The following is a 26661-nucleotide window of genomic DNA, read 5'->3' as shown; positions in this document are numbered from 1 at the left end:
CTGTTTATTGAATCATACACCCTGTTGGTTAGATCGGAGGCAAATTTACAATTGATATCCAAAAATACAACGGTGCATCAGCCAAAGAAAACATTGCAGCACCTTCTAAGCGATACTGCATATTTGAAAGTATGATTAACCTTATAGTGAGGGATGACTCCGTAGATAGTTGCCAAGCTTCTAATGACTATAATGGACACGCAGGTCTTCGAATTCTGGCAGTATTCATCATACTGATATCGTCAGGATTGGGGGTTTATTTCCCAATTTTATCATCAAGATATTCGTTCATAAGGCTACCAAAATGGTGCTTCTTTATAGCGAAGTTTTTTGGTTCTGGCGTCATCGTGGCCACGGCGTTCGTTCACCTTTTACAGCCCGCAGCAGAAGCTCTGGGAGATGAATGTCTCGGTGGCACATTTGCTGAATATCCGTGGGCTTTTGGGATATGCTTGATGTCGCTTTTCCTACTTTTCTTCACCGAAATCATCACTCATTATTTTGTAGCGAAAACACTGGGCCACGATCATGGGGACCATGGGGAAATTGCCAGTATTGATACAGATATTCCCAGTGCAGGATTTGTTATCAGAAATACGGACTCAGATCCTGCATCTTTCAATAACGAAGCTGCTTACTCCATCCATAACAACAAAACTCCCTACACAACCAGAAACGAAGAGATTGTTGTCACTTCTATAAAGGAAAAAGAGCCCAGCTCGAATGTTACTAATTATGATTTAGAAGCCGTAAAAACGCAATCAATAGCCAATGGACTAATTCCAATCAGTTCGCATGCAACAAATCTCGCTTCTGTACCTGGAAAAGATCACTACTCTCACGAAAATGACCATCAGGGTGCTTCCCAGTTAGGCACACTGATCGAGGAGGAAGATAAAGAACAATACCTTAATCAAATGCTGGCGGTATTTATTCTAGAATTCGGCATCATCTTTCACTCTGTATTTGTGGGTCTTTCGCTGTCTGTTGCCGGTGAAGAATTCGAAACTTTATTCATCGTTTTAACTTTCCATCAAATGTTCGAAGGTTTGGGTCTGGGAACAAGAGTCGCTGAAACAAATTGGCCAGAAAGTAAAAAGTATACGCCTTGGTTAATGGGGTTAGCCTTCACGCTAACGTCACCTATAGCGGTCGCAGTAGGTATTGGTGTCAGACACTCTTGGATACCTGGTTCCAGAAGAGCATTAATTGCTAATGGTGTTTTCGATTCGATATCATCGGGAATTCTAATTTATACTGGACTAGTCGAATTAATGGCTCATGAATTTTTATACTCCAATCAATTCAAGGGGCCCGATGGTCTCAGGAAAATGCTTAGCGCATATTTCATAATGTGTTGTGGAGCTGCTTTAATGGCTCTGCTAGGGAAATGGGCATAGTGTTTCAAGCATATTTTGTTAGCCTAAGTAGTTGCTCATTATCAAAAAAAAAAAAAAAAAAAAATGCATGATTTATAGTTTCTCACCTGTCCTGCATAGCCGAGGCGAAACCCCGCGAAACGGACGACAGCAACCAAAAATACAAAAGGCACATATTCCGTTATCTGGATATGCCTGTTATTCAAAAAGGGAGTCAGAATGACAATTTTATATCCATGATTATATAGTATACAGATAATTTTATCTATCGTTTCAAAATGTGAAAAGGGATCAAAATGCGGGTATTATGTAAGATAATAGTTTTATTATATAACCGTTCCAAAGACTCTTTTTCTCGCACTTTTACCCTCTTTCTCTTGTTGGTCATATTCATCAACGAATTCGTAGTTGTGCTTTAGATTCCACTGTTGTCTGACAAATTTCAAACCTTGAACATTGAACCCTAAATCATCCTCGGTAGATTTCAATGCACTCCTTAATTCAGTTTTTACTCTATTTATTTGCAGTTTTAATTCTTCGTTCTTCTGAGAAACCAATTCTTTATGATTAAATTTGATAATGAAAAATAAGTTCTTGCAAATTAATGGTAGATGAGAGTGCAACAAAGTTTTATTTTGCATAACGGTATCAATAAATTTTAGGAATTTTAGGACATACGAGAATGGCATAACCATTAACGCATCTTCTAGCTGAGATACTCTTACTCTTAACAGTGTATCCATAATATATTGTTCAGGCGTCTTATTTACGGCAATAAGAACAGAATTACCCTGTGGTTTTATTGGTGCTTCACCCAACTTCTTCCTTTGCCATAACTTCATATCCCTGTTGTATGCCTCCATTCCTTCAATTTCAGCAATTCCTAAATCTAGTGCCTCCATCAATCTTTCACCAGCCTTTAAAGATTCTAGAGTTTGTTTATGAACATCGGATGCTTCATCTTCAACATTCTCACCTGTTGCATCGCCTTTAAATGCGTCATCACCGTTTCCTTCTTCTAAAGAAGTTAGCAATGTATCTTCGTATTGTTCTTCAAGTTCCTTCTCTTTTTCCTCTTCTAAAAATACCTGATCTTCGGTCTCTTCCCAGATTCTTATACTATGATCATGGGATGAAGAAACAACGAAGCTACCATCGGTAGCAACGGCCAATGCCCAAACTTCGCTTTGATGAGCGTATAGTTTTTGAATGCATTCGAATTTCTCACCATCCCAATATTTCACCACTGCATCTTTGGAACAACTAAAGAAATTGTGGGATTCTGGTAAAAATTTAACGTCCATAATCGAATCCTGATGGGCGAATAAAGACTTGTGACAGTCACCAAAATCTAAACCCCAAATCTTGATATTTTTGTCTGCCGAGGATGTGATAATCATCTTAGAATCGAATGAAATATCAATAGATAGAACAGGTAATTTGTGCCCATATAAACTTAGGTAAAACTTCATTGAGTCTAAAAAGAATACCTTAACAGTATTATCTAGCAAAGAAATGGCTAGATACTTATCGTCGGGGGAGATCCGTACACTTAAAATGTCATCAGTTAATTCTAAAGTGGTATCATGGTGTAGCTTCAAAATGGGTAAGAATTTGCTCTTGGTACCTGGCACTAAGGTATTTTCAACTTCGAAATTCCAAAATTTGACAGTCTTATCGGCAGATCCGGTCACTAATCGTTTACCATCTGATGTCAAATCTAGAGACCAAATTGCAGCATCATGTGCATCTTCAATGGTATCTAAAAGACTTGACGAGGCTAGGTCAAAAAGTTGTAACTCTCCGTTTCTTGTCCCCAGTATGACTAGTAGTCCACCTGGCAAAAATTTACAAGTTAATGCATACCCACATTCGAAAGTTCTAATACATTTGTGCGTTTTGATATTCCAGATTTTTAATGAACCATTGGATGCCGTGGCTAGTAACCTGTTATCGTCACTAATGTCAATACTACGCACGTCCGTTCTTTGCCCTTGCAATTCAATAGTATACGTCTTGAGGGGAGCAGGGCTTGTTGGGTCTCTTTTTTCATATGGAATGGAGTAATACTCGATTGTATTACTCGATGTAGTTAATACTAACTCTAATTTGGAACTTGTGACCGTTGTCCATGATGCAGATTTTATTTTATACAATGATCTTACCGTTTGAAAAGGATGCAATATAAATGAGGTGTAGGAATCTTTAATAGATTTTGCAATTTCTTCGTCTGTCAAACCCTTTTCTTTTAACCTCTTCTCTCTTTTCTTTAAACCTCTTGCTATTTCTTCTTCTTTTCTAATTCTGAAAGTCTCGATGGTTTTATCAGCATTTTGAATGTAAAAAAAAGAGGTTTTGTCGGATGCATTGGTTATGAATTCAATCTTCAACCCACGCTGTTTACTTTGCTTTTCGAAAATACCCATCTCGGTTAATTTTTCCCCCATTTTGTCATTCTCCATGTCCAATTTCCAAACCTTTACTTGACTATCTGTACCAGTTGTAATCAGTAAATCGTCCTTTACTGCAAGGCCCCAACACTCTCCTGTATGCGCAATATGTGTCTCTATACATTGATGTGTTTTTAGATCCCATAACTTGATCATCCCGTCTTTAGAGGTGCTAATCAACCAATCTTCTCCTTGGCACCAAAACCCAGTAATAGAATCCTTGTGTGATCTTAGTTTATACAGACCAACTTCACCAACAAGATCCCACACAATGATATTAGAGTCCTTGGAACCAGAAATCAATCTGGTGCCGGTCCCATCAAATTGTAATAATGTTATGGCTGCTTTGTGACCGTTAAAGTTCAAAAGCACAGTCTTAGACATTAAATCCCAAACTTTAATGACACCATCTGCGTAACCGACAGCTAATAAATCAGTATCTTGATGTACCTCCAAATATGTACACTCGGCTGGCTTGGCGCCCCTGGCATCGGACGCACCTGGAGGCAAGCCATCGGATAATGTACTGATCAAATCTCCGGTCTTAATATCCCATATATTAACGTCCTCGAGGGCACTCGTTATCAATTGTCCCGGTCCACTACCATTATTAGTTCTGGATGACGCAGGTATCCAGACACAATTGGCGTTGGATGCTATTACACCAAAAGCAGAAGCTTGCTCAAAACGTTGGTATGATCTGACCATAATAGCGCTTATTCCAGTTTCGCTGATCGTTCTAATGGCCAGTCTGGTATACGTTCAATCTTTTTACAATATATATGTCTATATAATGTAGGAAGTGAAAATTTCTGAAAATTTTTCCACTGCTCATCGCGTTTCTTATCTCCGCCTTATTCCCATAAATATTATTGGAAGGGTAACGGATGTTATACAATAATGAACGGCACACGTTTAATTGTATAAAGAGGTGCTCATTGCTGATTTTGTAAGTACTCGTAGAACTCATCGATAATGAATGGCCAGGCTGCAGTTTCGTCGTAATCGTCCATTATTGTCTGAATAGCGGGGTATCGCTTGAAAAGGAGGAGCAACATACGCCATGTGTCTCTACTTATTGTGGTTTTCCCTTCATCGCGAAGGAAAAGGAACCATGCCTCAAGCAAGTCTGGTTCCATACACACTGGGTACTCTGGTTGTAAAAATAGCTTCCAATACTGAATAGCTTCGTCTGTGTCTATATCTTTGCGATTCGAGTCCAGAATTAAATGGAAAGCGTAGTTGTAGATTTGGGTGAAATATTGTAAGTCTTCATGTAATTTAACGTTTAACCGCGTGGTGCACTCTCGCATCTCTGAAATTGTGGAACAGCCTTGCATAAACCATATTGACAGGAAGTCCTCTCGTTTTAAAGGTTCTTCTAGTTTCTTGTACCCTAGTAAATGCGCTAAACATAACGTTACTAAATCATCCAGGTTGTAGCCTAAGTCTTCAATGAACTTGATCAGTGAGTCTATATCGAACAAATTGTTACTGCTGTAGTGTTCAAATACCTGTATTAATTCCTTCGGGTATATAACTGGATGAACCGGAGCCGAAACGTCGTCAGTAAATGTCCCTATTTCCTTGTCATAATAATCATTGAGAGCGTAATTGATGTTCCAGTGATTACGCTGTAAGTACTTCCTGGATACTTTGAAGTCACATTTGGTCAGCGAGGTGAATGATTCGATTGCCTCCTGCTCCGGGCTCGTATCCTCTCCTTTTATTTTACTACTCTATAATGATGCATTACATGCGAACGCCTCTTGCCAACAAAGTGTTAGTGTTTTGGAGAACCTGACAGTTAAAGGAACAGAATTAAAACGATTACATACCATGTCCTGAATGCAAGAACGTATCCCAATATTTTCTTTTTTTTACGGGTATCTGTATGTTATTGCGTAAGTTCATGAGGTATATCCAAATTTTCAAACCCTTGGTTACAAAAACAGTAGTAAACAAAAGGGCTAAAATATCGAAAACTAGATGAAAGCCAAATCTAGCGAGATTATAGATATTTATGGCGTGTAGTTAAATTGTTACGTTATGTCAATTCAAATTACCCCAACTCGAGATTTAAAAACTATTACAGATGAGTTACAAACACTTTCTTCATACATCTTTCACACAAACATCGCTGATGATTTGAACTCTTTACTTACATGGATGAGCCCTAACGATCCTAAGAGTAACCATCAACTACGCCCCCCTAGTCTTCGTATTAAAAATATCATCAAGGTTCTCTTTCCTAATAACGCATCCACCTCCCCATATAGTGTGATAAACACTAGCCAAACAAACAATTCAATAGTTAATGAGGGAAATACAAACAAAGAGTTACAACTACAGCTTTTATCCACGCTTAAAGAGTATTATATTTTCCAAGTTCGTTATCATTTTTTCTTACATTTTGATAACATCAATTATTTAAAAGATATTCAACGATGGGAAAATTATTATGAGTTTCCCTTACGTTACGTTCCTATCTTTGAGGTACATGTGAACGGTTGGGCACTTGAACTTAATTCTTTAAGACATTATTTGTTGAATAGAAATATAAGGTTCAAGAGTAATTTAAGAACAAGATTGGATAAATTAATAATGGATGATGATTTTGACCTAGCAAGCAATTTAATCCAGTGGCTCAACTCTGCTGACGGTTCGTTATCCTCTATGGAATTGATAGTTAATGCTCTTTACAACAAAATCAATAAATTCTGTGAAGATAACATGAGTGGAGTATGGAATAAAAGGTTTATGATTATGGAAACATTCAATAAATTTATCAATCAGTACTGGTCCCAATTCTCTAAATTAGTCGGCTGTCCAGAGGATGATCACGAACTAACCACTACAGTTTTCAACTGTTTTGAATCGAACTTCCTTAGGATAAGAACGAAGGAAATCTTTGATATATGCGTTTTGGCTTATCCTGATTCAAAGGTTACTTTATTGGAGTTGAAGAAAATTATGAAAGACTTCAAGGATTATACAAATATCGTGACAACATTTTTGTCCGATTTCAAGAAATACATTCTAAACCCCAGCATAACTACGGTGGATGCTTTGTTGAGATATGTTAAAACTATTAAAGCATTTTTGGTCTTGAATCCAACAGGAAGATGCCTGCACTCAATAACAACGTTTGTCAAACCTTATTTTCAAGAGCGGAAGCACTTAGTAAACGTATTGTTATATGCAATGTTGGACTTACCTGAAGAAGAACTAAAGGAGAAAATTAATTTCAAAGTAGATATGAAGGCATTGCTCTCACTTGTAGACACCTTACACGATTCTGATATCAACCAAGATACGAACATCATGAAAAGGGATATGAATAAAAAAAGCCCCTTTCTATGGAATCTCAAGATGAAAGGAAAGAGGGAACCGAATGGGGTTTCTACGACAAGACACACCATGATATACGAACATATACTCAATTATTATTTGACTTGGGTACCGGAGCCTAATGATATGATTCCTGGTAGCGCTAAATCAAGTTATATTAAGACAAATTTGTTTGAAATACTTTTAGACCTTTTTGAATCCAGAGAATTTTTTATATCTGAATTTCGAAATCTCTTGACCGATAGATTATTCACTTTGAAGTTTTACAGATTGGATGACAAATGGACCCAATGTTTGAAGCTAATAAGGGAAAAAATAGTTAAATTCACAGAGAGAAGTCATGCCAATTACATAACAAACGGTATATTAGGACTACCGGAAACAACAGCCCCTGTAGCGGATGCAGATCAATCGAATCTAAATAGCATTGATGTCATGCTCTGGGATATTAAGTGTAGCGAGGAGCTGTGCCGTAAAATGCATGAAGTGGCCGGATTAGACCCACTAATATTCCCAAAATTTATTTCACTGTTATACTGGAAATACAATTGTGATACGCAAAGTTCTAGTGACCTAGCATTCCATCTACCAATAGATTTAGAAAAGGAACTACAAAAATATTCTGATATATACTCACAGTTGAAACCTGGACGCAAGTTACAACTATGCAAAGATCAAGGAAAAGTAGAAATAGAGTTAGCCTTCAAAGATGGCAGGAGATTAGTTTTGGACGTTTCTTTAGAACAATGCAGCGTAATAAATCAGTTTCATTCCACAAATGATGAACCACTTTGTCTATCATTGGAGCAGCTCTCTGAGTCGCTAAATATCTCTTCTCCAAGGCTTATTCATCTGTTAAATTTCTGGATTCAAAAAGGTGTGCTTTCGAATGAGAAAGAAATTTATTCCGTTATTGAATATTGCGACACAGATTTTGACCAAGCACAAAAGATCATCCCAATGGAGATTGAGAACAATAATCAGGAATCACATGACGATTCTGAGGTAGATAGGAAATATGAATTAACACTGCAAAGAAGTTTACCATTCATCGAAGGAATGCTGGCTAATTTAGGTGCCATGAAACTTCATAAGATCCATTCTTTTTTGAAAACTACGGTACCAAAAGATTGGGGATATAACCGAATCACCCTTCAAGAATTAGAAAAATATTTAAGTACTCTAGCAGATGAAGGTAGGCTGAAATACATCGCCAATGGATCATACGAAGTAGTGAAAAATGAGCATAAAAACTGATGATCGAGGTGCAGTTTTCACATACCGCTACAAACAATCTCTCCTTTTTATTGCAAAATGTCAACGCGCGCCAAAGTGGCAGAAGTGGAGCCGAGGTCCACATGAAAAAAGACAGATAAGGTTTATATATTTACACATAGATAAATAAAAAAGTTTAAAACGTCTACCGTTATAGTTCTAAAAAATGTTGCGCTAACATATATTGGTATTGAATTATATCAAAAAATCCCAAGAAAACACCATAATGACAGTAAAAAAAATAGTTATTCTTTATACAGATGAAGATAATGAATGGAGTAAGCCATGGGGTAATTTTGTTGATATGGCTATCAAACTGCTAGAACAGACCAGGAAACTGGAATGCATTAAAGAGGATGTTGAATATGAGGTGTTTCATGTGCAAAAAAATTTGTTTCCTCAATTGTCGAATCTTCAAAAAGATGAATATTTGGGCGTATACATCACTGGGTCAAAATATGATTCATTCGATAACAAAATTGAATGGATTATGAAGCTAAGAAGTTTCTTAAACGAGATGCTAAGTAGTAAGATTGAATATCCACCCGTGGCCGGAATATGTTTTGGCCATCAAATTATCGCAGCTGCCCTAGGCAGTTCAGTTGGTCGGAACCCGAAAGGGTTTGAAGGTGGTGTTGTGTCACTAAAACTAAACTCAGTGGGTCAGGAGCTATTTGGTGGTCCACAGTTAAATCTTTCGGAAGTGCACAGTGACTGTGTGTTCAATGTTCCAGATGGATATCAAAATTGGGGGTCAAGTGAAAAATGTCATAACCAAGGGTTTTATAGGCAAAATAAAGTGCTAACATTTCAAGGACATCCTGAATTTAATAGTGACGTCGCTCAGAAAGGACTGTTGAAGTCTCAAGACAAGCTCACCCTCGAAGAGTTTGATAGATACGAAAGACAGTGCCAGGAGCTGGATAATAATGGTATTCAAGCTGCCAGGAGTATTTGGAGGCTATTCTTGCAAAAAATATGAAACATCCTGTTTGCGTTATATAGTCTATGGAGGATGTGTATGAAATATAGCTTATAAGGCATGTTTGATATTTTTAATGTGAATTCATTTTGTATGAAGGCCTGGATAAATGGTTCCCTTCATTTTCCAGAATCTTGCAACAACTTTACTAAACCACTCCAATAATGAGTATCCGGAGACTTCAATAGTACCGCGTTCCGTCTTTTAAGTTGGATACAATAACCCCTTTTTGTGTGTATTTTTTTTTTCTTGCTTATGCATAATGAACACAGCTGTTCAAGTCTCAGTGATCACACCTGCGAAAAAATATGACGCTCATTATTGGATCTGTTTAATTACATATCGTAGCCTTCCAGTAGTTCAAAATTTGTTCTAACGACCTCACGGCAGTTTCACTATAGCGTACATGACACATAAACTTGAGAGCATTAAGTGCAGAAGTCTGAGGAAGGTCAACAGGTCCTAAATGTTGGGGATTGTGAGGAAACTTTACCTGGTTATATCACCTCTATATGCATAATAACCCCATCTTATATATATGCTTTCGGTTTTGATTTTTCGAACCAATCTGAATACATTGTAGCAAACAAACAAATAAATCGGGTTAAACTCTGAGAACACAACTGCTTGAATTGATGTCTGCTTACGTTGGTGTCTGCAAATAAACTCAACAAGCTCAAGTCAACGAAAAACAGAATTTGCCGTCTCTAATTAATCCTTAAAGAGATAGATACATCAACAAGTACTAACAAAGATTCAAACTCACTCTCTCTTCTCGTTTTTCTGTCTTATATCAGGACTAAGCTTGATGGAAAGAACAACCTGAGATATTTAGGGAAACATAAGAAAAAGAAAGAAACAAAGAATTAGATTGCTTTTTGGTTCCGCGACATGCAGATATTCCTTGGTAGTATAGCTCTACATCCAATTAACCCATTGTGTGCCGGACTGCCAGGGACTATTTTTTATGCCCTGATAATCTTGCTGCTTTCTATGTGATGTTTTTTGTTCTTAACCTTTTCCTAAGAATATTCTCCTAGCTCGCACAAAATATGGCATTTTTACGTGATTACCTATGCCAAGAGCTTCTATAGACGCCAGTGTATTTTTCAAGCCAGTCTTTTACCTGAGGTTCGTCTAATACACCTAGTGGTATGTCTTTGTCCTGCAGGACTGCAACTAGCTCGCTAAAGGCCCTTGCAGATTCTTTTTCAGCTTCTTTTTCAGCTTCTTTTTCAGCTTCTTTTTCAGCTTCTTCTGAATCTTCTTCTGAATCTTCTTCTGAACGTGAAGGTGAATCCTCTTCTTCATGTGAGCATAAACATCCTTCTTCAGCAGTAATTCCACCGTCCGTCAATGCCCCTGTTTTATTAAATAGGGAATAGTTATCCTCTGTCGGATTGGTGACATCACTATTTTCATCCTCAATTCTAGTTTTTAAGGATTCCTGAGAAGTTATGTTCTTTATCAAATGGTTCTTGAAGTTCTTGAAGTTCTTGTCAGTTGGTTCTGAGACTTGCCCCATACTTGGCGGACTAGGTTATTTTCTTCAATGTCCAAAGTCACACTATGTTAACTTACTTTAACTATCACTCTCACATACTGAAAACTTCTATGCGGAGAAATACAGCGGACGGATTGCGTGACAGGCACCTAAGGTATTACTTAAATCCCAAAATTGGAAACTCGGCATTCTAGAAGAACAGTTGTGATTGACACGTAAGGTATTCCATGAGTTGTGTATTGCGAGGACTGAGGCAGAGCTAGCATACCTGCTCGAGGGGTACGAGTACGCGATACTTATAGAGGTGGGACGAGACAACAGGTGCCCAAGTTGGTACGGATTATGCAGTATCAAGAAGCTGCTCTACATCCGACGGTCAGCGTCTTTAATGGACCAAACGAAGCTGCAGGAAACCGGCCAGTTCTTTAAACTGAGGGTGACTCGGTATTACACGAAGTTCTGTACATTACACATTGAACATCAAAGCATATGACGCTGTAACAAGATATATCTTACTAACTTGAAAAAGTCTAGTTTATGAAACTGTTCACTATCATGCTAACCATTGTAGAAGTCATAGTGAATCGGGCCAGTTTTGAAAATATGGATACTACGTTTAGATGAATGCATTAGAGCCGGACCTTTCACGCATAGAAGATATATCATAAAGGAGGTAAAAAACGGTAAACCAAAAGAAATTAAGCGGCAAACACAATACAAGTAACGAAAATTTGGTAATGGGTCTTCAATTAAAGAGATTCTTTTTTTTCATTGCTTTTTTTTTTTACTTTTTCCTTAAATTGTTGATGTCAACATGACAACCACATTGTCCCGGTCATTGCACTTCCTCTCTAGGTCAAAGCCCAGTGGTTGGGATGGCTATAAAATCGAGGAAGCCCCCAATTTGATCATTCGGTGAACTCAAGAACCCATATTGGTGAGTTTTCTGGGCAAAAAGGAATGTGCAACGCTTAAAAACCGCATTAGTTCGCTCACTTGGCAGTTTCAAAGAGGTGCGAGCGGCTTGAATCCTACATGCTGAACGGGATTCTAGGTTGAGGAAGAACCAGTTTTCATCAGTTGAATGATAAATGATAAATTTCCATAAGATGCAGTTACTGCCGAAAAAGTTTTTGCTCAAAAGAATGCCACCGAAAGTTTGCTTCCCAGATGGTAAACCCGATCAGAACTAAGAGATAAAGCTGCTGTGGCGATGCTTTGTTAGTCGTCTCTACGAATTAATTATTCGCTTGGTCGCATTTTCCTGCTAGCTCCCTGCCCCTAGACGTTAAGACTTTGGATTCATGAGGACCGTATTTCACGTCATTTTTGAAATGCACGGCATAATAATGGTGCTTTGAACAAGACCTATAATATGCACTTTAGGCTTACCAGAAGCCCCGGACATCGTATTCTTCTCATTTAATTGTAAAACAAGACCCAAAAGTAACATTTGAGTGATGATTTGGGATTCCATCTAGAGTAGCGAATGCTTGCTTGTTTGCTTGCTTGCTTGTTGTGCATAAACGTAAACTCGTCTGTTCTTAGTGTAAAAATAGTCGCAAAATTAATGGACGATAACTCATTGTACGTTAGCATTGGACGATGAGTTGGTTATGAATTTCGACAAACAGTACCGTATTCTGGTGAATGTTGACGGTTATAATGAGCATTGACTGCTGACCATGTTTCTTCTCTTTATTACAACATTTGAAGTCCCCACGTTGCAAATTCCGTCCTCATATGAGAATATATAGCTCCACGAAGCAATATCAAGCATGAAAAAATACTGCAATTTTTGTAGGGGCCCGGTGACGCAGTATGTGATAACACGCTACATCATATTAGTTAAGAGCGGGCTGCTTCTGCAAATGGTGGTATTCTCATCGGTAAAAGTGCTGGTACTTTTTGGGAACGGCGATAAGTCATTGTAAGTATGGCTTCGCTGAAATTGCTGAAACGAACAAACCGAACCACTATATTCAGCGTCAGGAAAAAACGCAGACGCTGAACTCAAGATGATGAAAAGCTCCTACGTAGCACCAAAATCGTCCTCACTCTGTTCTTATCTCCCAGTTTCAAGAGTAGGCTAATCAACACTAACTGGGCCTGCAATAGAGCAATGATAATCCAAAAGCGGCTCCTAGGCACTAAACCCTGGTCAGTCAGACCTTGAAATTGCCTTGTTCGCCCTCGGTAAGGACCGCATATATGAAAACTACATTTTTGTCTAAATGTACACGAATATATGTACGTGTGCTCCGATTTTTTCATAATGCTGGAAGCAAAGGTTGTCATATCATTCCTATCGTTTGACCCAATCAGACGTAGGGACAACGGCGCCCTTCCATATACTTTTCATGTGACAACTACACCTTTATCTTTACTCTCTCTGGATCGTCCATGAAATTATATATGTATTTACTTTTCACTCAACTTTGAGTGGATAAAACGGCGTTATATGGCACATCAACTAAAGCAAGCGCAAGTGAGAACCCTTTCTCCAAGTAGCGTTAAGTATAGCGGCTTGTTGTGTGAACCCTCTCTTCTTCCTCTTGCCCACTTTTTTTCCCAATTGTATATCAGCAGCTTCCGAGTGGAGGATAGAGAATCACTCACTACCCATCCTCCATTCGACGCTTATACGCTGCATGTTTGAAGGAAAGGACGAATTAGTGCGGAGATCGTGGACCGGAACAGGCACTTTTTTGAAGTTTTTCCGCACACAGAGCAAGACAATGGCCTGGGGTGATGAAATAAGCAAATTACAATATCATTTATAACGGAATCCCTGCGCGTGGCCACCATTTGGTTTTCTTGGCATTCAGTACATACAAACCCTTGACCGTGGTACTGTTGGTAATGGGGCTTGGTTTTTGCCTCCTGACTTATTGGACTCTGAGTCTCCTGGTGGTCGGATCCGGCGTAGAAATGGGAATCGGATATTTGGGGCCGGGCCACGTACAGACAAAAGAAATGGAGAAAATGTCTCTTATTTTTTTTCGCGCTTTCTTTGTAGCAGAAATTATTGGCGATCCGATTACCATTCGCGGAAAAGAAATTAAAAATAGCGAAGAACTCAAGAACTATAAGCCTCAAAAGGAAACTTGTGTAGGCTAAAGATGAACGCCATAATATGTATATATATATATGTATATGTGACTGTGAATTTGCGTGTTTTGTGAATACAAATGGGTCACCAATCATGTATTTCTTGGTAAATAGAGCAATAATACTCGACATTGAAAAATGAAAGTTCAATTGGCGGCAGTGGCTTTTTTAATAGTCTTGACTAGTTCGGCACTGGGTAGAGTACTTCCCGAAGAGAAGTACGTCAAGATCCCCTTCACAAAAAGAAAGGACGGCGGCACTGGTGAGCTGAGTAAGAGATCCAACGGTCATGAAACCTTCGTACTGGCCAACGAGCAGAGCTTCTATTCTGTTGAGCTAGCCATCGGTACGCCTTCACAAAACCTTACTGTGCTGCTGGACACAGGTTCAGCAGACTTGTGGGTTCCCGGCAAGGGAAACCCCTATTGCGGTTCGGTTATGGACTGTGACCAGTACGGTGTGTTCGACAAGAGCAAGTCGTCCACGTTCAAAGCCAACAAGTCCTCGCCTTTTTATGCCGCTTACGGAGATGGCACCTATGCTGAAGGCGCATTTGGCCAAGACAAACTCAAGTATAACGAGTTAGACCTCAGCGGTCTATCGTTTGCCGTGGCCAACGAATCTAACTCGACTTTTGGTGTGCTCGGGATCGGTCTTTCTACGCTCGAGGTCACCTATTCTGGTAAAGTCGCAGTAATGGACAAAAAAAGCTACCAATACGATAACTTTCCCCTGTTCCTAAAACACTCTGGAGCCATTGATGCGACCGCATACTCTCTTTTCCTAAATGACGAGTCGCAGTCTTCCGGCAACATTCTCTTCGGCGCTGTCGATCACAGCAAGTACGAGGGCCAGCTGTATACCATCCCTTTGGTTAATCTGTATAAGTCGCAGGGTTATCAGCATCCGGTGGCATTTGATGTCACTTTGCAGGGCCTCGGGCTACAAACGGACAAACGCAACATCACATTGACCACAACCAAGCTTCCAGCTCTGCTTGATTCAGGCACAACGCTAACATATCTGCCCTCCCAGGCGGTGGCTTTGCTAGCAAAGAGCTTAAACGCCTCGTATTCCAAGACATTGGGCTATTACGAGTACACGTGTCCCTCAAGCGACAACAAAACCAGCGTGGCCTTTGACTTCGGTGGCTTCCGCATCAATGCACCTCTGTCCGACTTTACTATGCAGACCAGCGTGGGGAGCTGTGTCTTGGCAATAATCCCACAAGCGGGCAATGCCACCGCTATTCTTGGCGACTCCTTCTTGAGAAACGCCTACGTGGTCTACGATTTGGACAACTACGAGATTTCCCTAGCACAGGCCAAGTACGGCACGGGGAAAGAGAACATCGAAGCCATCAAGTCTACTGTCCCAAGTGCAATAAAGGCCCCTAGCTATAACAACACTTGGTCTAACTACGTCTCCGCCACGTCGGGTGGTAATATTTTTACCACCGTGCGCACTTCCAACGGTACCACTACTGCCACTACTGCCAGGTCAAGCAGTACCAAGAAAACAAACTCTACCACTACTGCAAAGGCGACTCATAAAGGCAAAAGGGCCCTTCAGAGGGCTGCTACTAATTCTGCAGCTAGTACCCGCTCCACCTTGCGTTTACTGCTAATTCCCTCCTTACTCATACTCTCCGTTTTCTTCTCATAAGAAACAATAGACACTATATATAGACATTTTTTCCTTTTCTTTGCGCGATTTCAAGAAGAAAAGCATACTTAAATAAGAATATTCCTAAAATACACGTTCTGACGCGTCGATTAGATCGTCAGACGTTGCATGCAGCCTAGAACCCACACGCAGCACTGCCTCCTTCCTCCTCTTTTCTGTTACCACCTCACCTCCCTCATCCACTCGACTGAGTGGCTTTTCGTTCCTTTTATACTGCGCCATGAGTAATTTTCGTTTCATTGATGTCTCCGAAAAAATTAAGGTTTTTCAAAAAATCGTGCACTTATTTATAGAGAAACAGGGAAGACGAATACTTAAGAAAAGGGTGTTAAAGAGGATTTACTTTTTTCCTTCTTTTTGCATTTGTTTCTACACCCGCAACTGGATGGATATCAAGAAAAACGCAATTGGCTTTTCTGTATATTAAATATATAGCATAATAAAAAAGACAAGTTGACCATCAAGCATACAATATAATATTACCACATATGAAACTGGCAACTGTAAGATCTGCGGTACTTTCGTCACTCTTTGCATCGCAGGTGCTGGGTAAGATAATACCGGCAGCAAACAAGCGCGACGACGACTCGAACTCCAAGTTTGTTAAGTTGCCCTTTCATAAGCTTTATGGGGATTCGCTAGAAAATGTTGGAAGCGACAAAAAACCAGAGGTACACCTTTTTAAGAGAGCTGACGGTTATGAGGAAATTATAATTACCAACCAGCAAAGTTTCTATTCGGTGGAGTTGGAAGTGGGTACGCCACCACAGAACGTAACGGTCCTAGTGGACACAGGCTCCTCTGATCTATGGATTATGGGCTCGAACAATCCATATTGTTCTTCGGATACTATGGGCGATAGCCGGAGGCGTGTTATTGATAAGCGTGATGATTCGTCAAGCAGCGGAGCTTTGGTTAATGATATAAATCCATTTGGCTGGTTGACAGGAACGGGCAGTGTCATTGGCCCTACGGCCACGGGTTCAGGAGGGGGTTCAGGAACGGCAACTCAATCCGTGCCTGCTTCGGAAGCCACCATGGACTGTCTTGAATACGGGACATTTACCACTTCAGACTCTTCTACTTTCAAATCAAACAACACATACTTCAGTATTAGCTACGGTGACGGCACTTTTGCCTCCGGTACTTTCGGTACGGATGTGTTAGATTTGAGTGACTTGAACGTTACTGGGTTGTCTTTTGCCGTTGCCAATGAGACGAATTCCACTATGGGCGTTTTAGGTATTGGTTTGCCTGAACTAGAAGTCACTTATTCTGGCTCTACTGCATCTCGTGGTGGAAGGGCTTATAAATACGACAATTTCCCCATTGTATTGAAAAATTCAGGCGCTATCAAAAGCAATGCGTATTCTTTGTATTTGAACGACTCGGACGCTGAGCACGGTACCATTTTGTTCGGAGCCGTGGACCATAGTAAATATACTGGCACTTTGTACACCATCCCCATTGTAAACACTCTGAGTGCGAGTGGATTTAGCTCCCCCATTCAATTTGATGTCACTATCAATGGTATTGGGATCAGTGATTCTCAGAATGGTAACAAGACTTTGACGACCACTAAAATACCTGCCTTATTGGATTCCGGTACTACTTTGACCTATTTACCTGAAACAGTGGTATCTCTGATCGCTGATGAAATAGGTGCACAATACTCTTACAGGTTAGGATATTACGTAGTAACCTGTCCATCTGATGATAGTACCCAAATAGTGTTCGATTTTGGTGGTTTTCACATCAATACATCGCTCTCCAGTTTTATCTTGAGTGCGGGCAATACATGTCTTTTAGGTATCATCCCAACAAGTGATAGCACAGGTACCATTTTGGGTGACTCGTTTTTGACTAACGCGTACGTGGTTTATGATTTGGAGAATCTTGAAATATCCATGGCTCAAGCTCGCTATAACACCACAAGTGAAAATATCGAAGTTATTTCATCCTCCGTTCCAAGCGCCGTAAAGGCGCCAGGCTATACAAATACTTGGTCTACAAGCGCATCTATTGTTACTGGTGGTAACATATTCACTGTAAATGCCTCGCAAACCGCTTCCTTTAGCGGTAATGTGACGTCCAGTACCGCATCCGCCACTTCTACATCAAGTAAAAGAAATGTTGGTGACCATATAGTTCCATCTCTACCTTTCACTTTAATTTCTCTTCTTTTTGCATTCATTTGAAAACCGTTGCACAAAGTTCAGACATTTACATTTTCATGCCAGTTGGAGTTTCTGGTAGAAGATAGTTGCTCTCGTTCGGGCAATCCATTTTTTATTATTATTATTAATTTTTTATTGTTACATTGGCGGTCTTCATTTTAACTTCACAATAGTTTATTTTACCCATTGAAAATAGGTTACTATTTATTTACATATTTCTCTCTCATTTCTAGTATGTTATTTAGCTGAGATATCGCTTATAAATAAAGGCCTTAATATTCTAATAATTTGTTTGGCATTTAAAATAATCTATAAAGTATGATCTATATACGTATATATTGATGATGGCGCTAGCTACCGAACTAGTATTTCAAATTACCTTGTTTTTCCCAGGTTGCCAGTTTCTCTCTCCTTAAGTGGTATTGCGTCCGTATGTCCATATAATTTTTAATGAACTGATCCAGTTCATCTGCCGACGCGATGGTTCTCGTGGTAGTTTCTAATTTCGAACTTTCCTCGTCAAGTTTTTTTGTATTTTGCTCTAGCTTCTTTCTCAATGCTATATCACCATATTTTTCTGAAAATTCGGAATGATAATCTTGCCAACTGGCTACGTATTTGGATTCTAAAATTCTGCAGTTTTCTAATAAAACTTGGACCTTATCTCTTTGTCCATGTAAATCTTTAAAGCTTTCTTCCAGTTGTTTAAATTGATCTCTAAAGGCATTAATCTTTTCAGCAAATTCAGTTAAGGGATTGAATTTTGTGACGTATAGCTCTAATTGATGTCTGTGAGTTTGAATTAGATCGATTATCTCTTTAGATGATAAAAGGTGAATTCCTTCAGGTAAGGGGATATTTTTGTTTTTTTTGCTTACTCTTTCTTGTGCACTCGGAGATGGTACCACGTCCATTTCTGCTCTAATGATACTTAATTTGCTTGCGTCGAGCCCCTCATTTCCATCGCTGCTTTATCCTTAGTTTTGTAGTCTTTACTTTCATATTTCCTTCTTTTTATAACGCCCATTCAAAGAAAAAAGGCACCTACATAAAATGAAAAGGTCATTAAAAGAAAACGAAAATAGGTACATATAGTATATCTGCCCTTTGAACACTACCGAATATGAATGGACTTAGGGTTGCGGCAAAAATTCAGCCAGCACGTCAAACTATCATATTTTTACATGGTTTAGGTGACACAGGTTCGGGTTGGGGATTTTTAGCTCAGTATTTACAACAGAGGGACTCTGCCGCTTTTCAGCACACTAATTTTGTGTTTCCTAATGCTCCAGAGGTTCATGTGACAGCAAACGGCGGTGCACTGATGCCTGCTTGGTTTGACATCTTGGAATGGGACCCTACTTTTTCCAAAGTTGATAGTGACGGTTTTATGAGCTCTTTGAATTCCATTGAAAAGACAGTTAAGCAGGAAATTGACAGGGGCATTAAACCGGAACATATCATTATCGGAGGTTTCTCTCAAGGGGCCGCATTAGCTCTCGCAACATCTGTTACTTTACCATGGAAAATCGGCGCTATAGTGGCTCTGTCTGGATTCTGTTCTATCCCAGGAATTCTGAAGCAACACAAAAATGGTATTAATGCCAATACACCGATTTTCCATGGGCATGGTGATATGGATCCAGTAGTTCCTATTGGTCTAGGCATGAAGGCAAAACAGTTCTATCAAGATAGCTGTGGGATACAAGACTACGAATTCAAGGTATACAAGGGCATGGCCCATTCTACAGTTCCTGAGGAATTAGAGGACTTGGCTGCATTTATTAAAAAGAGCTTGTCCTTATAGCTCCTTTGGTACTATCGCGACTTCAATTCCACTGCTATTATACTTGGTTAAATAGTTTATATACGCCCGTAAGACGCGACAGAAAAATAAAGGCCTTAATACTAGATATATGGGATGATGAGATTAATTGGTTATGCAAGCTAATAATAAAAATAGAGGAAGACTTGAAATAAAACTACAGTGATATTGCCTGGATGGACACTTTAGAACCAACTACCGTCGATACACATATTTCTGCGGAGCAGATTCTGCGGGATGTGTACAAGAAGGGGCAAAAAGCAAGAGGATCGACTAATATTGATATACTAGACGTGGAAGAACTTCGAGAATACCAGCGCAGGAAGAGAACAGAGTATGAAGGTTATTTGAAGAGAAATAGACTGGACATGGGTCAATGGATCCGTTATGCGCAATTCGAAATTGAACAGCACGACATGAGGCGCGCCAGATCCATCTTTGAAAGAGCTTTATTAGTAGATAGTTCGTTCATCCCCCTTTGGGTACGATACATTGATGCTGAACTGAAAGTAAAATGTGTTAACCACGCTAGGAATCTTATGAACAGAGCCATTAGTACGTTGCCCAGAGTAGACAAGTTATGGTACAAGTACCTCATTGTCGAAGAGTCGTTAAACAATATCGAAATTGTACGATCACTATACACCAAGTGGTGCTCCTTGGAGCCAGGCGTTAATGCATGGAATTCCTTTGTTGATTTTGAAGTAAGACAGAAAAACTGGAACGGTGTAAGAGAGATTTATTCGAAATACGTCATGGTTCATCCACAAGTGCAGACGTGGCTAAAGTGGGTCAAGTTTGAAAACAGACATGGTAATGCTGAATTTACAAGAAGTGTTTACTCTTTAGCGACAGATACAGTAGCTGACCTTCAAAAATTGCATATTTGGTCTGATGCCGAGGTTGTAAAATTAGTAAATTCATTTGCTCATTGGGAAGCTACGCAGCAAGAATACGAAAGATCGACTGCCCTTTATCGAATTGCTATAGAAAAATGGCCTTCCAATCAATTACTTAAGGGTGGACTGTTAGATTTTGAAAAACAATTCGGCAACATAAACTCTATAGAAGAAACTATTAGCTATAAGAGGAAAATGGACTATGAAACAACACTGAATAATAACGCCTATGATTATGACACCTGGTGGTTATATTTGGATCTCGTTTCAGAAAGCTTCCCCAACCAAATAATGCAAACTTTCGAAAAAGCTATTGTGGACAGCCGACCAAAAGGACTATCAAAAACTCTTCACTGGAAAAGGTACGTTTATCTATGGATGAGGTATATATGCTATGTGGAGTTAGAATTGGAAAATTCACTTTTGGAAGATGAACTTTTTCAAAGGTTAATTAATGATATTATTCCTCATGAGCATTTCACATTTTCCAAAATATGGCTAATGTATGCCAAATTTCTAATACGACAGGATGATGTGCCGAGGGCAAGAAAAATTTTGGGTAGAGCTATTGGCTTATGCCCCAAATCTAAAACCTTCAAAGGTTACATCGAGTTGGAAGTGAAGTTGAAGGAATTTGATCGTGTGAGAAAAATCTATGAGAAATTTATTGAATTCCGGCCCTCTGACCTACAAATTTGGTCACAATATGCAGAATTAGAAGAAAATTTAGGAGATTGGGATAGAGTAAGAGGCATATATGCAATCGCGTTAGATGAAAATTCCCAGTTTCTAACAAGGGAAGCTAAAATTGAATTGCTTCAAAAATACATAACGTTCGAGACAGAATCACAAGAATTCGAAGAGGCAAGGAAGCTTTATAGAAGTTATTTGGAGTTGAACGAATATTCTGTTCAAAGCTGGATCGAATTTGCCATGTATCAAAGTTCAACCCCGACGGAACAACAACTATCAGACTTAGCAAAACTGCAAAGTGAAAATGTAGATGAAGATATTGAGTTTGAAATTACCGATGAAAATAAAGTAGAGGCAAGAAAAGTCTTTGAAGAAGCAGTGGCTTTTTTCAAGGACAAGGATGATAAAGAAGGGAGGCTATCTATTTTGGAAGCACTGAGAGACTATGAAGAAACTTATGGTACTGAACTCGATCAAGAAACTGTCGGAAAGAAGCTCCCCAAAGTCGTCAAGAAGGTAAAGTTACAGGACGGCGTTGAAGAGGAATTTATAGACTACGTTTTCCCTGATGATATCGACGATAACAAGCCAAAACCATCAAAGTTCTTGGAATTAGCCAAAAAATGGAAAAAGGAACAGGCACCTTGAACAAAGATAAAGCCATCGTGAAACAATGTTTTTATCCTTGCATTTCACGTTGTAGAAACTAAACAATAGTAGAATAAGCTAGTAAGTAGATTAAATATCAAAAGTTAATAGTAACCAGGAAGGTAAAATCAATAAAAAGGAAGCGTGAGAATAGGGACTACATACCTTTAACGTAAATAAAAAAAAAATGCAATAAGTGTATAATGGGGAGGGTGTTATAATCCGGGAGGCCCTTGAAGTCCTGGAGGTTTGGTTTTCTTAAGGTCATCGTCCGTATTATTAGAGAAACCTGGAGGTCCGCTTAGCCCAGGAGGAGGTACAATTGAGGATTGTACTGTAGTTATACCAGGAGGTGGAGGAAGGGAAAAATTTGGTTGCTCTGACTCTGGAGAGCTTTGCAGTGGCGGAGGAGCCATTCCTGGAACTCCAGAACTAAAGTTACTCGAAGTTAGGCCAGGGGGGGGTGTAGGCGTTACGTTTTGAACTTGTCTTGAAATATGTGACGCAGGTGGCGAAGGCGTTGACGCGTAACGTGAAGAAGCTGGGAATCTTGAAGGAGAATCCATCGAATTGTTATCATAACGGGATCTTTTTGGCGCTTGATTTGGGTAAGTATTGTTATTATAGTGTACGTCTTTGCTTGGAATTGAAGAACAATCATTTACGGTGGCGTTTCTGTCAAAACGGCTCATTCTTTGAGACGACGATGTACAATCTCTACTAAAGTGTCCGGTTTGTCCGCATATTTTACACACAATGCCCTGTATATTTGGGGTCTTTCTATTTGGACAGTCATATCTTTTATGATCTTTTAGACCACAGATTGGACAGGGCCTGTTATCTTCTCTCAAAGTACCATTAAGTTCCGCTAATTCTCTCAGTTGTCCTCGTTTCAAATCATTCTGGCCCTCGGGAGATGTCACTGCTTTAATAACAATGTTCTGGCAAACCTTTATACCTTTTTGGATCTTATCTTCTGAGTCTGCGATAATTAAACAATGCAAGGGGTCCTCAAAGTTCATGGCGCCTGGAGGTAAATCACTAGCGTTTTTACCTTCTTTAACTGAGCCTCTTCCTCTTATTGCGATCTTACAGTTAGAATCTTCTTGCAGCTTTCTTAACGTACGTCCACGAGGACCTAATAACAAACCTACGAAATTGACATCAGGATACTGATCCACAGGGATATAATACTTGTCCTGGAATCTCGTTGGTCTTTTGTAATCATCTGGAGGAACAAAGTAGGGAATAGCCTTTAAGGCTATCTCAACCAACTTTATACGTTCATCCTCTAGTTTCTTTCTATACCTCTGTTCACGGGTATTCGTTCTTTTGCCTTGGGCATCGTAAACTGGAGGCGGAGAAGGCGACCTATTTTTCCTTGAGGGTGGAACAAAATCGTTTGTGCGCAGTTTGATGGTAATTTCTTGAATCCTAAACATCACTTGGTAGGAGTATATCTGTTCTCTAGTGAGAGCACCACTAATTTTTGATGGAAGAGAATTGAAGCGATGAACATCGCTTTCTACCGTGTTCTTTCCCCATAACGAAAGGTTGACATTTGGAGGAACTTTCACTTTTTTGTCTTCCATACTGATTCCCTTTCTGTTTCCAAAGTATCCGGAGTTATTCTTCCTAAAATTCATTAACAGTTTTCCTTTACTATGGCATAGAATGGCACTTGTAGCAAATTAGGGAAAAAATTCTACTATGAAAATTTCCGCAAGGCAAATTCATCAGGAAAAAGAAAGAAACGAAAAATGCTGATATCGTTAATAGTGAGTTAGAACGTTATATACTGATAATACCGGTACAAGATACATGGCAATTTATGACACATACTGTTTGTGAAAGATCCATGAACGTAAATTTAAATTTTTTATTTGCGGTGCATACAAGAAGGCTAGATTTTTGCTAACATATCCGTAACCAGTTTCTTGACAGTATCAAAAAGTTCCGAAGGCGTACCGTCGATAATGGTTTCTGCATCATTGATTTTACGGACTGCTACTTTTTCATTTATGACAAGGGTACCTTCTCCTTTAAATTCTGCAATGTAGTTTTTCTCCATCAACTGTTTCTTTAATTGTACCAATCTAACATCACCGATTGATAACGCACCCGTTTTATGGCTTCTCGATGAACCGCCTAATGGTTTCAAGACTAGTTTACTCCTTGACGCTGTTTTTTGATGATTGTTAACTTGCGGTAAACTCTCCTTAACCAACCTGCCAACGACAGTGGCAACCGTATAACTATCACTGATACGTTGCCATTTCAAAAGGTTATCAAGGTCAGAGTCAATGGAGATATCCAGGGTCTTTATTGTTGTACTAAATTCTATTATCTTATTCAATGGCATGTTGACCACCTCGATATTTTTCTTAATAAGTTTTGCCGAAATTTCTTCATTTTGAATCTGTTTCGGAGCTGAAAGCACAATTTTTCTAGATTTTAGTGATGGCCATATAATAGATGCAGATCTTTGATCGACTAAACTCTGTAAATTCAGGGTGACCACGGAGCATTTCAATTGAACATTTGTAGTTGAGACTGTTCTTTTGGAGACTGTCTTGTCTATCTTTAAGTAGTCTAAATTATCAAAATTTTCTGTTTCTCCTGTCCCAGCAAATCCCGAATAACGAGAAGTGCGGTGTTTGCTCCTTTTGCTAACTGGATCTCCCATATTATAATCATCTTCTTCTTCGTTTTTGTTTTCTCCTTCGCCTACAAGACGCGTGCTTTTAGCACCCTCTTTGAGTGGTCTCTTCCTGCTATTTTGATTAACATTGTCTGAATCATCAGGTATAAACATCGTAAAATCTACAACGGCACCATAATCATCTTTCTTGATTTTAGTGGGATTAAACGGGAACATTTTATGCTTCGAAGTAGCGCTTGGTTGAATTATAATGTCCACAGGGACTTCGGTGTTTTTTTTCACCGCTGGCTTCTCAGAATTATCCTTGAGTAAGTTTAACAAATTATCGTTTTCTTCCTCTTCCTCTTCCTCCTCCTCTTCATCTTCGTCTCCTCTCATAATATGATCAATCGCTGGTGCTCCATTGACATTTTCTGACAAGATGTCTTGATTTCTTATCGTCCTTTCAGCGTTAGAATCATCTATGATTACGTTGCCATTGGCCAGTTTCTTGGATTCTCTTTTCACCAGTAGAATTTTCTTATTTCTGTTCTTTTTCTTTTCTTTGAGTTGTAATTTAAACGCCTCTAATTCCTCTTTAGTCAAAGGTTCTTCCTTTATGGTATTTATTGAAATGTAGCCATCGCAAACGAATGATTTACCATCTTCAGGTGATTTCTTCCGGTTTCTTTCGCTCTGTTTTACAATTTCTAGTATCTTATCTAAAGACGATGCAGATTCAAAGCTCGGTTTGGTAAAAATGAGGGTTGTCTTCTCAGAATTGCCGACTTTAGTTATGACTTCATTGATCAAGGCTTCTACCTCAGATACGAAGCAAATCTTAGAACCAGGGTATTTACTCAATTCATTCGGTGCTATAATTTTGATCCTTGATCCAATTTCAAATGGAGAAGTATTATTTCTGTTTTCCCATGTTTTAAGTAGCGAAGGCGATAGCCACTCAAGCATTGATTTGGCATATGTTAGAGTCCTTCCTCTCGCATACGACAGAATAAGTACAGGCACCTGTGTATGTGCGTTGATCTTCGTACTTTCAAATAATAACTCATGAACTTGTGTGAACAGATCCAGAAATTTGCCACCCATATCTACCGGTATTATAACGGACCCGTCCGAACTCAAACCCTTCTTTAATGTATCTTTGAAGATTTTTGAACGTTTTTTAAACGGTTGAGAAGAACCAAACTTGTCTAAAGTAGTAATTATTGCAGAAGGTCTCATCAAAGTTGATAAAGGCTTCCCAGTGGCATCCAATATAGAAGCAGCATTTAGTATGTTATCTCTAGTGTGATTCCATCGCTTTGCATAAACCAATTTCTCTGAGTATGTGCTAATGCACCAAATAGAACCACCTGGACACACACCAGCATTGTACGCCAATAAAGTCAATCCATCGTATCTTGATCGTAGATCTACCAACTGCGAGTACTTCAAAGGAACTATATGATCAAAAGATTTCTCAATATCCTCGAGATCAAGTTCATTTGTGTCATATGGACCTATGACACCCGAAGATGCATATGAATCTATGGTGGAAACTCTCCCTAGGTTGATAACGGGAAGAGTTGCGTAAACTTGTATTCTCGATATGAAGTGGGAGGTGAAATTATAGTACAGTAAGGAGTGAGCACCTAAACATTCAGTCGTCGGTTGTGATAGTATTACTACATCAATTTCCGGTATCACTTTTTCCCAGTACTTGATACATTGCTCATATGATACTTTAGATGGATTCCAACCGGGATCGATTAACAAGGTGACGTTATCAAATCGCACCACTGAACCAACGGTAGTTCCGGATCCATCATCACAGCAGTTGTATTTATACGTCATATATGTTCGTCACCCTCAATGTCTGTCCTTCATCCCTTCCTCTGTTATTACCTTAGCTAACAGATATTTGTAAAATTGATGTTAAAATTGCAGATTCTTAAAGAAAAGCGGGAAAACGCCGCCGAAAAGAAAAAATCTTTTTTTCACTGGTATTGTTTGTTAAGTAGCATTAAAAGATATCAATCC

General features: G+C 39.2%; 13 protein-coding genes across 13 annotated transcripts; 7 read left to right on the top strand and 6 right to left on the bottom strand.

The window, feature by feature from the left end:
* Positions 1 to 131: 131 nt before the first annotated feature.
* On the top strand, positions 132 to 1400 carry ZRT2 (low-affinity Zn(2+) transporter ZRT2; the record flags this gene model as incomplete). Its single annotated transcript, XM_033912008.1, has 1 exon — positions 132 to 1400. The coding sequence occupies one exon, from the start codon at positions 132 to 134 to the stop codon at positions 1398 to 1400; it is 1269 nt and encodes a 422-aa protein (XP_033767899.1).
* Positions 1401 to 1705: 305 nt separating this feature from the next.
* On the bottom strand, positions 1706 to 4537 carry DIP2 (snoRNA-binding rRNA-processing protein DIP2; the record flags this gene model as incomplete). Its single annotated transcript, XM_033912007.1, has 1 exon — positions 1706 to 4537. The coding sequence occupies one exon, from the start codon at positions 4535 to 4537 to the stop codon at positions 1706 to 1708; it is 2832 nt and encodes a 943-aa protein (XP_033767898.1).
* A 227-nt stretch (positions 4538 to 4764) lies between these two features.
* DCN1 (NEDD8 ligase DCN1) lies at positions 4765 to 5670 on the bottom strand (the record flags this gene model as incomplete). The annotated part of the gene is made up of 2 exons (XM_033912006.1): positions 4765 to 5568; positions 5668 to 5670. The coding sequence occupies 2 exons, from the start codon at positions 5668 to 5670 to the stop codon at positions 4765 to 4767; spliced, it is 807 nt and encodes a 268-aa protein (XP_033767897.1).
* Positions 5671 to 5878: 208 nt separating this feature from the next.
* APC2 (anaphase promoting complex subunit 2) lies at positions 5879 to 8437 on the top strand (the record flags this gene model as incomplete). Its single annotated transcript, XM_033912005.1, has 1 exon — positions 5879 to 8437. One exon carries the CDS (start codon positions 5879 to 5881, stop codon positions 8435 to 8437), a length of 2559 nt encoding a protein of 852 aa, XP_033767896.1.
* Positions 8438 to 8681: 244 nt separating this feature from the next.
* On the top strand, positions 8682 to 9437 carry SPAR_L01740 (putative amidotransferase; the record flags this gene model as incomplete). Its single annotated transcript, XM_033912004.1, has 1 exon — positions 8682 to 9437. The coding sequence occupies one exon, from the start codon at positions 8682 to 8684 to the stop codon at positions 9435 to 9437; it is 756 nt and encodes a 251-aa protein (XP_033767895.1).
* A 1069-nt stretch (positions 9438 to 10506) lies between these two features.
* Positions 10507 to 10962, bottom strand: SPAR_L01730 (uncharacterized protein; the record flags this gene model as incomplete). Its single annotated transcript, XM_033912003.1, has 1 exon — positions 10507 to 10962. One exon carries the CDS (start codon positions 10960 to 10962, stop codon positions 10507 to 10509), a length of 456 nt encoding a protein of 151 aa, XP_033767894.1.
* A 3228-nt stretch (positions 10963 to 14190) lies between these two features.
* Positions 14191 to 15717, top strand: YPS3 (aspartyl protease; the record flags this gene model as incomplete). Its single annotated transcript, XM_033912002.1, has 1 exon — positions 14191 to 15717. One exon carries the CDS (start codon positions 14191 to 14193, stop codon positions 15715 to 15717), a length of 1527 nt encoding a protein of 508 aa, XP_033767893.1.
* Positions 15718 to 16226: 509 nt separating this feature from the next.
* YPS1 (aspartyl protease) lies at positions 16227 to 17936 on the top strand (the record flags this gene model as incomplete). Its single annotated transcript, XM_033912001.1, has 1 exon — positions 16227 to 17936. The coding sequence occupies one exon, from the start codon at positions 16227 to 16229 to the stop codon at positions 17934 to 17936; it is 1710 nt and encodes a 569-aa protein (XP_033767892.1).
* A 341-nt stretch (positions 17937 to 18277) lies between these two features.
* Positions 18278 to 18829, bottom strand: SRN2 (ESCRT-I subunit protein SRN2; the record flags this gene model as incomplete). Its single annotated transcript, XM_033912000.1, has 1 exon — positions 18278 to 18829. One exon carries the CDS (start codon positions 18827 to 18829, stop codon positions 18278 to 18280), a length of 552 nt encoding a protein of 183 aa, XP_033767891.1.
* Positions 18830 to 19038: 209 nt separating this feature from the next.
* Positions 19039 to 19722, top strand: TML25 (palmitoyl-(protein) hydrolase; the record flags this gene model as incomplete). The annotated part of the gene is made up of 1 exon (XM_033911999.1): positions 19039 to 19722. One exon carries the CDS (start codon positions 19039 to 19041, stop codon positions 19720 to 19722), a length of 684 nt encoding a protein of 227 aa, XP_033767890.1.
* A 194-nt stretch (positions 19723 to 19916) lies between these two features.
* Positions 19917 to 21980, top strand: CLF1 (Clf1p; the record flags this gene model as incomplete). Its single annotated transcript, XM_033911998.1, has 1 exon — positions 19917 to 21980. The coding sequence occupies one exon, from the start codon at positions 19917 to 19919 to the stop codon at positions 21978 to 21980; it is 2064 nt and encodes a 687-aa protein (XP_033767889.1).
* A 215-nt stretch (positions 21981 to 22195) lies between these two features.
* MSL5 (mRNA splicing protein MSL5) lies at positions 22196 to 23626 on the bottom strand (the record flags this gene model as incomplete). The annotated part of the gene is made up of 1 exon (XM_033911997.1): positions 22196 to 23626. The coding sequence occupies one exon, from the start codon at positions 23624 to 23626 to the stop codon at positions 22196 to 22198; it is 1431 nt and encodes a 476-aa protein (XP_033767888.1).
* Positions 23627 to 23883: 257 nt separating this feature from the next.
* On the bottom strand, positions 23884 to 26475 carry CFT2 (cleavage polyadenylation factor subunit CFT2; the record flags this gene model as incomplete). Its single annotated transcript, XM_033911996.1, has 1 exon — positions 23884 to 26475. The coding sequence occupies one exon, from the start codon at positions 26473 to 26475 to the stop codon at positions 23884 to 23886; it is 2592 nt and encodes an 863-aa protein (XP_033767887.1).
* Positions 26476 to 26661: the final 186 nt, after the last annotated feature.

Source organism: Saccharomyces paradoxus, assembly GCF_002079055.1.
Source record: "Saccharomyces paradoxus strain CBS432 chromosome XII sequence".
Lineage (NCBI taxonomy): Eukaryota > Fungi > Ascomycota > Saccharomycetes > Saccharomycetales > Saccharomycetaceae > Saccharomyces > Saccharomyces paradoxus.
The sequence above is the reverse complement of the archived record's forward strand: the minus strand, read 5'-3'. Positions and strand labels throughout refer to the sequence as shown.